The sequence below is a fragment of the Epinephelus fuscoguttatus genome, linkage group LG12, assembly GCF_011397635.1.
Source record: "Epinephelus fuscoguttatus linkage group LG12, E.fuscoguttatus.final_Chr_v1".
Taxonomy (NCBI): domain Eukaryota; kingdom Metazoa; phylum Chordata; class Actinopteri; order Perciformes; family Serranidae; genus Epinephelus; species Epinephelus fuscoguttatus.
Genome location: NC_064763.1, coordinates 43762001 through 43774485, shown reverse-complemented (window position 1 = coordinate 43774485; position 12485 = coordinate 43762001). Strand labels below are relative to the sequence as shown.

Genomic DNA, 12485 nt, shown 5'->3' with positions numbered 1-12485 from the left:
TAACAGTGTTGTCTGGCTGCCAGGGAAACAGTACACGAGGTTCGGCTGCAGGAGGAAGGCGGATGGGAAAATGGTTCAGAGGACGTACTGCTCCAACATCAACAAACCAAGGGCCATCAGCCGCACCTGCAACACTGAGACCTGCAGTCCGCCACGGTAACACACAACAGCTTGCCACAGTCACACTCTACAACTCACCAATAAATAAATCAAAAAGGGGGGAATGGTGCGTTATATAATGACACAGAGAAAAACGCTATTGTCCAATAAGACAGCATGGCGTATTTTCTATAATCCTATTGTTTGTGCTCCCTCAGCTGGATGACCGGGGAGTGGGGGGACTGCAGCGCCACCTGCGGTCAGACGGGGTGGCAGCGTCGTTGGGTGAGCTGCCAGCAGATGTCTAGCAAGGGGCAGCAGCAGCGCTCAGTCAACAGCAAACTCTGTGGTGAAGACCGACCAGAAGGGAGACGAACCTGCAACCGCCTACCCTGTCCTGCTGCCTGGCGAGCTGGGCCCTGGACCCCGGTATGAAGAGTGAAGCCAGGGCACTATTCACAAAGTCACACAGTTATTATACCACCAGAGTCCTCCAAAATGGTTGAATACCTCTAAGTCCCTCTTTCTAGACTAATTCTAACTTCTCTTTTTCTGGACTACACCTACCTTCCTTCTGTCTTGACTACCTTTACCTTCCTCTTTCTGGGCCACCTCTGCCTTTGTCTTTTAGGACTGCCTCTACCTTTCTTGTCTCTAGATTACTGCTACAGTCCCTCTTTCTGGACCACCTCTGCCTTCCTCTTGTTGGACTAACTTTACCTTCCTTGTTTGTGGACTACCTCTACCTCCCTTCTATCTTTACCACCTCTACATTCTTTCTGGTCTACCTCTGTCTTCTTTCTCTCTAGACTACAGCTGTCTATGGACTACCTCTACCTCCCTTTTGATGGTTTAACTTTCTCTTTCTGGGCTTGTCTCTAGACTTCCTCTAACCTCTTTCTCTCTGGACTACTTTTAAATTCTTTATTTCTGGACTACCCCTACCTTGCTTGTCCCTGGTCTACCTCTGCCTTTGTCTTTCAGGACAACCTCCACCTTCCTATTTCTGGACTAAGTGCTTTCTGAACCACCTCACCTCCTCAGCCAGTTTGGAGCTGTCATAAATCATGGATGTTGTTAAATATGATCTCAGATCAATAACTGATCAGTTTATAATCTGAACATCTGACCAACATTTTTGTGTCTTTAGTGTTCAGTGTCGTGTGGAAACGGGACTCAGGAGCGTCAGGTGGCATGTTTAAGTCCAGAGGGTTCGGCTCGAAACTGCAGCAACCCTCGACCAATCACAACCCGCACCTGTCATCCCCCACCTTGTAACGGTAGGCATCAACCAATCACATACCAAATAGAAGTTCAGTCACACAAAGGGAGGGATGTTGGGAGATTTAGTCTGTGTGTCTCTCCCTGTGTGTTTGTCTCCTCCTGCAGGCGACCAAAAGAACGCCATCATTCAGTGGCTGTCCAGGTCCAACCCAGACTTCCCAGCTCCAAAGATCTCCTCCAGTAAAACACACTACTCCTCCTCTTCCTCCTTTCTTCTCCTCTCTGACCTCCATCTTTGGAGTTGACTGTGAATGTTACTCAGGTTGTTGTTGTCTAAGATGGCAGCTGATAATTTAAAAATCGATTAAATAAATAAATGTGCCCAATAAGGTGAAAGGTCACCTGATTCCAGCTCTTCCTGTTACCTTAATCTATGTGTCAAAATAAAAGCTAAAGACGAACTCTTCCTCTGCAAAGGAAAAAATATGACAACCAGGTGATTAACACCAGGTGTAAACGTGAAGACTGAGATCTGATGTCTTTGTTCAGATCATGTGTCCAGGTTAACACCAGGTGGAGGTGACGAGGTCTCTGATTCATTTCTTTACACCACAACTCAGTAGATAAACCAGAACACATCATGATGGACTCACCAATCACCTGTTCTGCTCTGATGGTCAAACTTCAATAACTGTTGCTCCTGCTCTGTCTCTAGGGCAGCGTTGCCGTGGTGACCGCTCAGTGTTTTGTCGGATGGAGGTGTTGAGTCGGTACTGCTCCATCGCTGGATACCGTCAGATGTGCTGCAAGTCCTGCAGTGAGGTGAACCTCAGCAACTCGCACAACTCCAGCATCTCTGATAACTCCAGCACCTCCAGCAACTTCAGCATCTCTGACAACTCCAGCACCTCCAGCAACTCCAGCATCTCTGATAACTCCAGCAACTTAGGCAACTTCAGCTTCTTCAGCAGCACAATCCTGCCGACCGCCAACAGCAGGTTGGAACATTCATTGACCCGGAATGTTCCATTAACGGCTGGTGGGGGGGGGGTGTTAAACCATCCTGATCTGATGTCACTGATCTTTCTTGTTTTTGTCTCGTAGTTCATGGAGTTTAACCACAGACGCGATGACATCAGCATCCACCTCCTCCTGGTCTGACAGCAGCTACATCACAAGTGACATAATCACTGACGTCATCAGCTCGCCACATCCCAGCTTCACTGTAGCCCCGCCCCCCACTGTCAAGAGCACCACTGACTTTGTGTATGTGGACTACGATGATTACGATGATTTTTCGTCCTACGAAGATCCTTCTATTTCCTCTGACGCCCCTGACATCATCCCAACTACGACTACGACAACGACAACGACAACTACAAGGCGTCCAAGAAAAACGGCCCCACCACATTTATTCAAGAAGAAAACTACCTCTCCCACAATGCCCCCTGTTGCAGTTCCAATAGCAACAACTGAAGGTTACAGTCCAACCCCGGCACTGATCAGGACGTCTGCTGTCCCAGAGTTTCCCACAACACCATCATTTGATCCTGATGTCATCAACACCACCACATCATCACCAAACAGAACATCAGGGAGACGGAGCCTTCCAACAGAGACTGAACCAACATCGTCATCGTCCTCCTTCTTCCCGCTCTCTAAGAAGGATAACAACTCGGTGGACGAGGTCCCATACCGGATCGTGGGATTGGATGGTGACATCACCAGGGGGCAGCAGAACTACTTTGTGCCGCGGATGCCGCCGGTCCGCGAGCGAACGCAAAACAAACGAATTCAGCAGCTGCTGAATGAGAAACGACGGAAGGATCTTGTGAAGAGACCGAACAGGAGCAGAGAGGGCAGGACTGACAGGAAACACGCTGGATTATAGAAACACTTGTTGTTGTTTTCATTTGTGATGACGCATGTGCAGCTTGCTCACTTTCTGCTAATGCTAACGAACTCTTTATGAGAAACAGACTGCAGTGCCAACAGACAAACGACTGGAGCTGATGTTCTACCAGGTTCTCTGGATTTTAACAGTCATGTTTGTCATCATGTTTTAAACTATCCTGAAGTCCAGACTTGATCCTTGATGGTTTACCTGTCTGAGACCAGAATGTGGAAACGTCTGCTGGGTTCTTCTTCTGGTGTTCAGTTGTTTTATGTTCATGATGTTTGTACCAAATTACCCTGTTTCTGAATAAAGCAAAGTCTCATCCAGCTGATGATGTCATCACGACTCGTCTTAAAGGAACAGTTCCTCTTCTTCTCTTCCTCACTGAGAATCAGGACCCAGCTGTTCAGAAGTAATCTGATCCGACTTCAGATCAAATCCTGAAAATGGGTTCAACAGAAAAAAGAATTCTAAATTCAGATTGGATCATGTGATTTGGTGTTGATCTGGATCAAAACTTCAGTTTGTGTTGTTCCAGCTCGTCCTCTTTCTGAAGTCATCAAATAAACCGCTGCTTTGTCAATGGTTTCAGCGTTAGACACCGACACCAAAAGCCACCTTTAGCGGTGGTATGATACACCTCAGGGCTGCATCAGTTTGTAACGCAGCTGCATGGAGCCTTTGGCACTGTTATGATACGCCATCGGTTGGCCTGACAGCAGCTGGCATGGCAGTATGATATGCTGCTGGACGGTGTCAGTTTGAAAAGCTGATGATGATGAAATAACGTAAGGAGCTGGAAAGTCAGTGTAGGGTGGACGGGACGGGAGGTAGATGGATGCACGTCTGTCCGTCCTGGAAGAGGGATCCCTCCTCAGTTGCTCTTCCTGAGGTTTCTACCGTTTTTTCCCTGTTAAAGGGTTTTTTGGGGAGTTTTTCCTGATCAGCTGTGAGGGTCATAAGGACAGAGGGATGTCGTATGCTGTAAAGCCCTGTGAGGCAAATTGTGATTTGTGATATTGGGCTTTATAAATAAAATTGATTGATTGATTGATCCAACAAACCCTGGACTTTCACTTGGGAGCCTGCGGTTCCTTTCCTGTGTTAAGCCAAACCTGGGTTACATGCAGTGTCCTGGAACGTCAACAGGAGAAGGATGCTGAGTGTGTAACAGACGTGAAAGTCCACTGACAAAGCGACGAATGTGTTGATTGTTCAGAGGGTCTTAGTAGGATCAGGATCCCTTTGATCCAAAACATGAGGATGATCCTGATCCCAGCAGGAGGCTGCAGTCAGGAGCAAAATGTGATACAACTTTAAATTGGTCAAATATATAAACTTTTATTTATAATTTGCACTTCAGTTGTTGTTAAAGGGAAATTTCGGTTTATTTCAACCTGTCTCCTATCGTCCTAAATTTGTTTCAAGTGACTAGTGACATAAAAATAATAGAAATAATAGTTAGCATGTTAGCCGTTAGCCTAGATACAGCCGGGGCGCATAGTAGCGTCAGACCTGTTAAAACGTAAGTGAACGGGCAACCTTCAAGTGCAAAGTTAGTCCACTAAACAAGCTTTTTCTCCACAAAGACCGCCTCATATCGTTAGGATAAATGTCAGAGAACATATAGAAAACGACATGTAAACGTGTTGTCTTACCTTACCGGTGTGCTGCCATGTTTGTTTACCATCTAGCTCTGCTAGATGGTAAACGTATAAAAGACTCGACAAGCGTCTCCTTTAAATGTGTTTGCTGCTAGAGGAATTATACATAATAAATGAAGACAGCGACACATTTTCAATGAAAAACAATGAGTTGAACGTTCATTTCAAGCTGTTGTAGTAGCCTACAGCGAGTTTCAGAATTGTACGAGTGCAGCTGGAGAGCAGGTGGCAGTGTTTGATGCAGGAAACTCGATATGGACTTGAAATCAATTTCGGAGTGGGGTCGTTCGGAACGGCGGTGTTTGGGAATGGAGGGCTGTCCCCCGTCAGGTTCATGCGGAAGTGACTCTGTGTGGTAGCAGTGACAGTTTTATTTCAGTCCATAACAGAAATCCCCGCCTCGTTTGAGCTTCAGAAATGATTTTGGAAATGTAGCTTGTGATCAATAAAAGAGCTTAACTACTGAGAAGTTACTTGATTCAGAAAACAGCGAAGCTACCTCCAAGCTACAGAGAAATGTAGTTAAACTACAAACGTCCGCTACTGTAGTGATGCTACTGCCCAACACTGATAATAGGGCACTCAGACAGCGTCAAACAACGTCAAATTGTCGGATTGTTAGTATAATTATCTGACAACAGAGGAAGGAAAGGAGAAATGAACGTCTGTGTTTACCTTTAGCTGGATTCAGACATGTCCTGATTATCTGGATGTAGTGATCTTGAAACATTTTTTTCTGGATCAGGGCGATCAGATCTGATGTTGCACTGAAGTGAGGTGGATCAGCTGATCCTGGATTTACAAATCTCATCCAGATCATGTTTTTTGACCAACATGTCCCAGATGTTCAGACTGATACTCTCAGGTTCGAGCTGCAGGCAGCTGCTGCTCAGCATAAAGACAGGAAGTAGGGAGCATCACCACCTGATCTGTAGCAGGAACTCCTGACCTGTGGGCTACCCTGACCCTGACGTTACATTTCAGTCCCTAACCTCAAACATTTTCACCAACGTATCCTCAGAGAACGGCTCGTACAATTTGTATCCTACGAATTAACGCCTCATGAATAACGTTATGTCCTTAACGCACAGTTACATGATTAACTTAAAGTTACAGAAGTTCAGTTTAGGAAAAGAAATGTGATGAAGACGCACCTTAATATGACTCAAAGTTCATTCACAGTTCACACAGTCCTGAACAAGTGTCTCCGAGGGAAAGTCTGCCATCCACCTCGTCGACCTGCCTCCTTACAGACCGCTCAGGACATCTTCCTCGTTTACTCCCGTCAGCACATCAGTCACACGATCGCAGCCTTTCAAAATACGAGGGATAAGTAAGAATTTGTGTGTGTGTGTTACTTTTCATAGGATGGTACGGTTTGTGAGAAAAGCCTGTTTTCATGTGTAGAACGATTCAGGTTTCTCGTACGGATCGAGCAGCGACAGAAGCAAACAGCTCCGCCCAAAGACTCGTCTGAAACTCACTGATCAACATGTTTGTTGCATCTGAACAAAACGACGGTTCGTTTTAACGGGAAACATTTGGTTCATTAAACTCTGTCAAACTTGTTTGTCTTCATGAGAAGATGAATTCACTCGTCCTCTAAGACGTCAGATCGTCAGGGACCGTCTGACTTCCTGTCTGACTTCCTGTCTGACTCTGGACGTGTGGTTCTGTTCCTGGATCAGTTTGATCTGTTTTATTGGTCAGTTTATGAAACTGTGTTTCACATGAGGAGCAGCTGCTCGTCTGTTCAACATCAGACTGAATTCACATCAGATGAGTCACGAGTCTGAGTCTGCACATCAGTGGAAACAGCTGAGGGCTGCACGCCGAGCATCACACGCACGCCGAGCATCACACGCTCCCTCACGCTCTTTGTTTTCATGTGAAAATGTGAAGATGATGAAGAGAAGAAGAATCAGGTGAAGTGAAATTTAAACTCGTCCCATCACATCAAACTTCAGATTTACTGTTTTTCATCTTTTCAAACGCAGACGACAAAACAAACATAAAAATAATTTATTTACAACTTTAATGATAAAAACACAAAAGACAAATGAAAACAAAGAAAAAAAGAAAATGAGTTCATTTGTTGTTTGTTGCACATGATTAATTATTAATTATAACCTTATAATCAGAATCTGATTTATTTATCATTAATACTTAATGACACAAAATAAAATGAATCTTTAATATAAAAATGTATTTTGTCAGTGACGTGACATTTTGAGTCGAGGGTTTTTTCTGTAAATTTAATTAAATATTTTGAAGGAAGTTGTTTCAGTTTAAATCAAATGACTTCAGTTATTTATTAACAATAAAACAATAAAATATTGTTTGACTGTGACATTATTAATCGATCAAATATTTCATTTTAAAAATCATAAAATAGTAAAAAACAAATGCCTGTAACTTCTTCAGAGTCCAAAATGATGTGATGTTATTGTTGTTGTTGTTGTATAAAGCAAACATATGAAAACAAACATAAACAAAAGTATGACACTAACGAGAAATGACTTTGATGTTTCGTCACATTAGTTGCAGATGAATTTTATTTTCTGTGTAAAGTAATAAGATGAGAGGACAGAGGAAGAAACACAAAAAGTAAAAACACAAAAACTGACATTTTCAAGTTTCCATCAAACAACAGAAGTGAAAGAAGTGAACGTTCTCCTGTCAGAGGTCGATGTCTGTTTATATTATATTATGGTGGTATTATGACATCACACAGTGTTTTTATCTGAAACTAATTAATCAGTTTATTCATGAAACAATATAAAAAGTTTGTTTATTAAAATTACTGATAATGAAAATAAGATTTTCGGGTTGATCTTCAGAGGAACTGTCTGATGAATGTACTTTAAGTACTTTATTTACTTCACCACATTTTCACTCATGTACAGAACTCTGTCGGCTCAGTGCAGCGCTGGAGAGTAACTAAGTACATTTACACAGTACTTTACTTATTGGTACATTTCTGAGGTTCTTAAAGAGAAGAAATACTTCATTAATCTCTGAACTCACACACCTGAGTATTTCCATCTTCCATCTTTTAAAATGACGTCATACAGACAATAAATTTTGTCTGGAATGAAAATCAGGTTGGAAGACTTCAAATGTGCGATGACATCAGAACTTAACGTTGTGTGGACGTTCACGTTATAATGTTTTGCAGACGCTGGGTGTTGTTCTCCATACGTCACAATTCAATGTTTTTATTCTACGTCCAGGTGATGTTGGGACGTTTGACAGACGCTGGCTTTTGGTTACTGAACAACACAATCGTGTGCCGTCAGTATTGTTCGTCAGATTGACGTCAGCGTCAGACGTTTTCCTGACATTGAAGTTTGGTCATCTGACGTCTCACTTTACAGTAAATTCAATCAAATATAAACATTCAGCAACGTCGGTGGGCAGCTGGGTTCATACGACATCCTTTGACGGCACTCTGTTCATCTGACAGCTTTAGATCCTTCACACATTCAGATTATTGATACAATCAATAATCACTGATGATGTAATGTTATAGATTATAAAGTCATTAAATGAGCTGCACCTTCACCAGCTGATCAACATTAAACTGATCAACACACTCTGGTATTAGCACTTTTTACTGCAGTAAAACTGCTTTATTTATTTCACCTTTATTTAACCAGGAAGTCCCACTGAGATTAAAAATCTCTTTTACAGCAGACACCTGAGGGAGCAGCCAATCACAACACTTTGAAAATGCAACAAATACAACATATAATACAACAATCCACAATAAAACAACAACTACTCAAACACGTGGGCCTCTCAGTCAAGCTGCTTCCTTTAGATGGAGGTTTGATGCCTGTGAGGACAAACTCAGGACACCAAACACCCACGTAATGCCTGGCAGTATGAACTCCGGGCGGCAATAACCCACTCTCTGTCCTTGACAGCCGGAAGGAGTAGAAGAAGAAGGTAAAATGGCGGCCGCCGCAGTGAGGAGTATCGGCTCCAGTTTGGGTAAAAACCTCCGAGAGATCCGCGTCCACCTCTGCCAGAAGTCCGCGGCCAGTCAGGGGGCCAGGTGAGCTCCGAGCCGGCCTGCCGAGGAGGGAACGGCCGCTACGTCATCTACCGATATACGAGGAGAAATGATCCGCTGCCTGTTAGCTTAGCATCCTCACAGAGAATGACCTGAGAGCAGCTAACGGCTAACAGCTAACAACAGAATGACCTGAGAGCAGCTAGCGGCTAACAGCTAACAATAGAGTGTCCTGAGAGCAGCTAGCGGCTAACAGCTAACAATAGAGTGATCTGAGCGCAGCTAGCGGCTAACAGCTAACAATAGAGTGACCTGAGAGCAGCTAGCGGCTAACAGCTAACAACAGAGTGACCTGAGAGCAGCTAGTGCCTAACAGCTAACAATAGAGTGACCTGAGAGCAGCTAGCGGCTAACAGCTGACAATAGAGTGACCTGAGAGCAGCTAGTGCCTAACAGCTAACAATAGAGTGACCTGAGAGCAGCTAGCGGCTAACAGCTGACAATAGAGTGACCTGAGAGCAGCTAGCGGCTAACAGCTGACAATAGAGTGACCTGAGAGCAGCTAGCGGCTAACAGCTAACAGTAGAGTGACCTGAGAGCAGCTAGCGGCTAACAGCTAACAGTAGAGTGACCTGAGAGCAGCTAGTGCCTAACAGCTACCAACAGAATGACCTGAGAGCAGCTAGCGGCTAACAGCTAACAACAGAGTGACCTGAGAGCAGCTAGCGGCTAACAGCTAACAGTAGAGTGACCTGAGAGCAGCTAGTGCCTAACAGCTACCAACAGAATGACCTGAGAGCAGCTAGCGGCTAACAGTTAGCACAATGGTGTCAACACAGACTGTTACTTCGTCATTATCAGTACTCAGATGCGTCACTGCAGTAGAAACACCACAGCGTATAAATACTGAGATTAATTTATAAGTTAACATCAGACTCCATAAACTCCTCATATGTAATAATATGAACACAAACTGGTTCATGCACTTTGAATGCTGCATCTGAAGATCGACTGCGTCACATCGGCGCGACGAGGCCGTCCCTTTTCAGAGGCTCCTTCAGTGCAGCCGTCTTTCCCAGAATTTGGAGAATGCAGCTGATGAATCCTTCGTGGCCCAGCCTATCCCAAGATGCACTGCACACCAGTGACAATAATATATTAAGTTCACTAACAGTTGTTAACTAGCTAACGGTTAGCTGTTGTTAACATTGCGTTAGCTAAAACCATACAGCTTAAACAATCTTAATTTAATAAGTTTACCTGAAAACGCTCCGTCAGCCTGAAATATATCAGACGATGGTGAAGCATCTCCTCAACGATTAAATAAAACATATTTAATTACAATCTGTGGGTCCATTAGGGCTAACTAACTTACTAGCTTAGTCCTTATTTTGTCACGCATGGCTGGTTGCTAGGTAACAGGAACGCCAACGGGTCACTGTTGATGCAACCAGGAAATCCTCCACAGACCAGACCGTCACATTTCAGAGACGTTTGGTTTGGCTAACGAAGGCCGCGTCCTTCAGAGGCCGTGGCGCCTGAACTGAGACACAGATATCGTCAGTACAAAGACTCAAGTGACGTACCTCAGAGTGTAATGGAGTACCTGATGTACTCAGTTACATTACACATGGATTTAATCATTTATTAATAAGAGAGCGATGTGAATGCGTGTTTATGATCAAATGAATTATTGATGTATTCAGTCGTGAAATCAGGAGCTGAATTATCATCAGATGGATAAATTAATGAAAATCCTTTGATCATTAAGAGTTGATATTGATCTGATATTGATCTGAAAGGTTCCTGCAGTTTGATGATGTATGTCAGTGTTTGGTCACGTCTGATGTCAGTCAGCAACACTTACACTGTGTGTGTGTGTTTGTTTGTGTGCAGAGACTTTGTGGAGCAGCACTATGTGGCTCTGAAGAAGTCCAACCCAGACTTCCCCATCAGGATCAGAGAGTGTTCTGGAGTCCAGGCCAGAGTCTGGGCCCGATACGGTGAGTCTGAGCTGTAGCCACACGTTCACATTAACAACGGACGGAGGCTCAGAAGGTCCAAACTTCAGCTCTGAAAAGTCTCTTTGGTTCATCAGTGGAGTCTGAACTGGTTCCAGTTTCAAACCAGTTCAGCTCAGCTGGTCCCAGTAAATTAACCCAGACCGACTCTGTGGTGTCACATTGTCCGTCCGTCTGTCCGTCAGCTGCTGTCGCTCGACATCTTTAACCCTTTAAAAAGTGACGCCTGCAGCAGGTGGTTGTTTGTGTGGTTTAAACCCATCTGAAACTAAAACTGTCGTTCATGGTTTCATCAGCAGAGAGCTCAGGCTGCTGTCCTCACCGCCATCATGACATCATGTCACGTTACCTTGAGGGGTGCAAACGTGGTGACATCATGGCGTCGTTTAAAAACATTGTTAAACTGATGAAAAAAAACAGAGGGAGCGTGATGTCACTGTGATTCAGTCGAGGGCACGAGGTCACAGACCGATGATCTCAGATGTTCCTCCAGTCTGACCTCACTCTATACAGCAGCTCTACACGCTCCGTTTATCAACAGGAAAAGTGCCGACAGGTTCTGTTTGGCTCCGCCCACACAGATAGTTCGATAGCTGGACTGTTGCTAGGCAACACATAAACTCTCCTGCACACTAACATGCTGCTCTGTAGGTCGACACGTCAGCACAGAGCTGTGTGACATCAGTCTGATGGTCTCTGTGGTGGAACACGTGTTTAATCAGCACGCCGCGGCGTCTTCTGATGTCACATGATCACACCTGGAGATTTACAGTCAAGTATTCAGGCTTCTGTCCGTTCATCATTTAACTCAGATGTTATTGGTGGGGACACGTGTCATGTTGTGCTGCAGAGATCGTTATGACGACTAATGATTAACTCTAACGTCTCGGAGCAGCTGTGGAGCGCCGTGACACGCAGAGTTCTACTGTATGTCAGCACAAACGACTCCTGTCCAATCAGATCGCTCGGTCAGATCTAACTGTTGTATAAGAAACATTTGAGGAAGTGACATCACAGTAATCAGAGGAGCTGCAGCCAATCAGAACATCTGGGTCGACTGAAAGTCTTCTGCTGTTTAAACAGGATGTGAATTATGATCAGTAAATATGGTGATGATGATGATGATGATGGTGGTCTGTGTGCAGATTTCGGGAAAGAGAGGAGCGTCTCCGTGGACAACATGTCAGCTGATCAGGTGGCCGGCGCTCTGCAGACTCTGGTTCAGTCCAAACCCTGACTGCCCCCCCCCCCCCGCCCGTGCTGAAGTGGTTCAGTCCAAACTTCTTCATTCAGTCTGTAAATGTGTTGATATGAAAAATAAACCTCTGTGATGAACGTCCATGTTCTTATTACTGACTGTGTCCTCTGACACGTCTCACTGGGACTACACTGGGTTTGAATGGTTACTGGGACTATACTGGGTTTGAATGGTTACTGGGACTACACTGGGTTTGAATGGTTACTGGGTTTGAATGGTTACTGGGACTATACTAGGTTTGAATGGTTACTGGGACTACACTGGGTTTGAATGGTTACTGGGACTATACTGGGTTTGAATGGTT

General features: G+C 44.4%; 2 protein-coding genes across 2 annotated transcripts in view; both read left to right on the top strand.

Moving 5' to 3' along the window:
• adamts2a (ADAM metallopeptidase with thrombospondin type 1 motif, 2a) overlaps window positions 1–3544 on the top strand; it is a 34248-nt gene extending 30704 nt beyond the window's left edge. The window contains exons 20-25 of the mRNA XM_049593206.1: window positions 24–156; window positions 318–528; window positions 1250–1379; window positions 1489–1563; window positions 2039–2321; window positions 2428–3544. Of these exons, the coding sequence (XP_049449163.1) occupies window positions 24–156; window positions 318–528; window positions 1250–1379; window positions 1489–1563; window positions 2039–2321; window positions 2428–3214 (1619 nt within the window). The 3' untranslated portion in view covers window positions 3215–3544. The remainder of the gene's footprint in view (window positions 1–23; window positions 157–317; window positions 529–1249; window positions 1380–1488; window positions 1564–2038; window positions 2322–2427) is intronic.
• Window positions 3545–8786: 5242 nt separating this feature from the next.
• On the top strand, window positions 8787–12262 carry ndufa2 (NADH:ubiquinone oxidoreductase subunit A2). The gene is made up of 3 exons (XM_049593205.1): window positions 8787–8944; window positions 10799–10905; window positions 12069–12262. Exons 1-3 carry the CDS (start codon window positions 8841–8843, stop codon window positions 12158–12160), a joined length of 303 nt encoding a protein of 100 aa, XP_049449162.1. The 5' UTR covers window positions 8787–8840; the 3' UTR covers window positions 12161–12262.
• The last annotated feature ends 223 nt before the right edge of the window (window positions 12263–12485 follow it).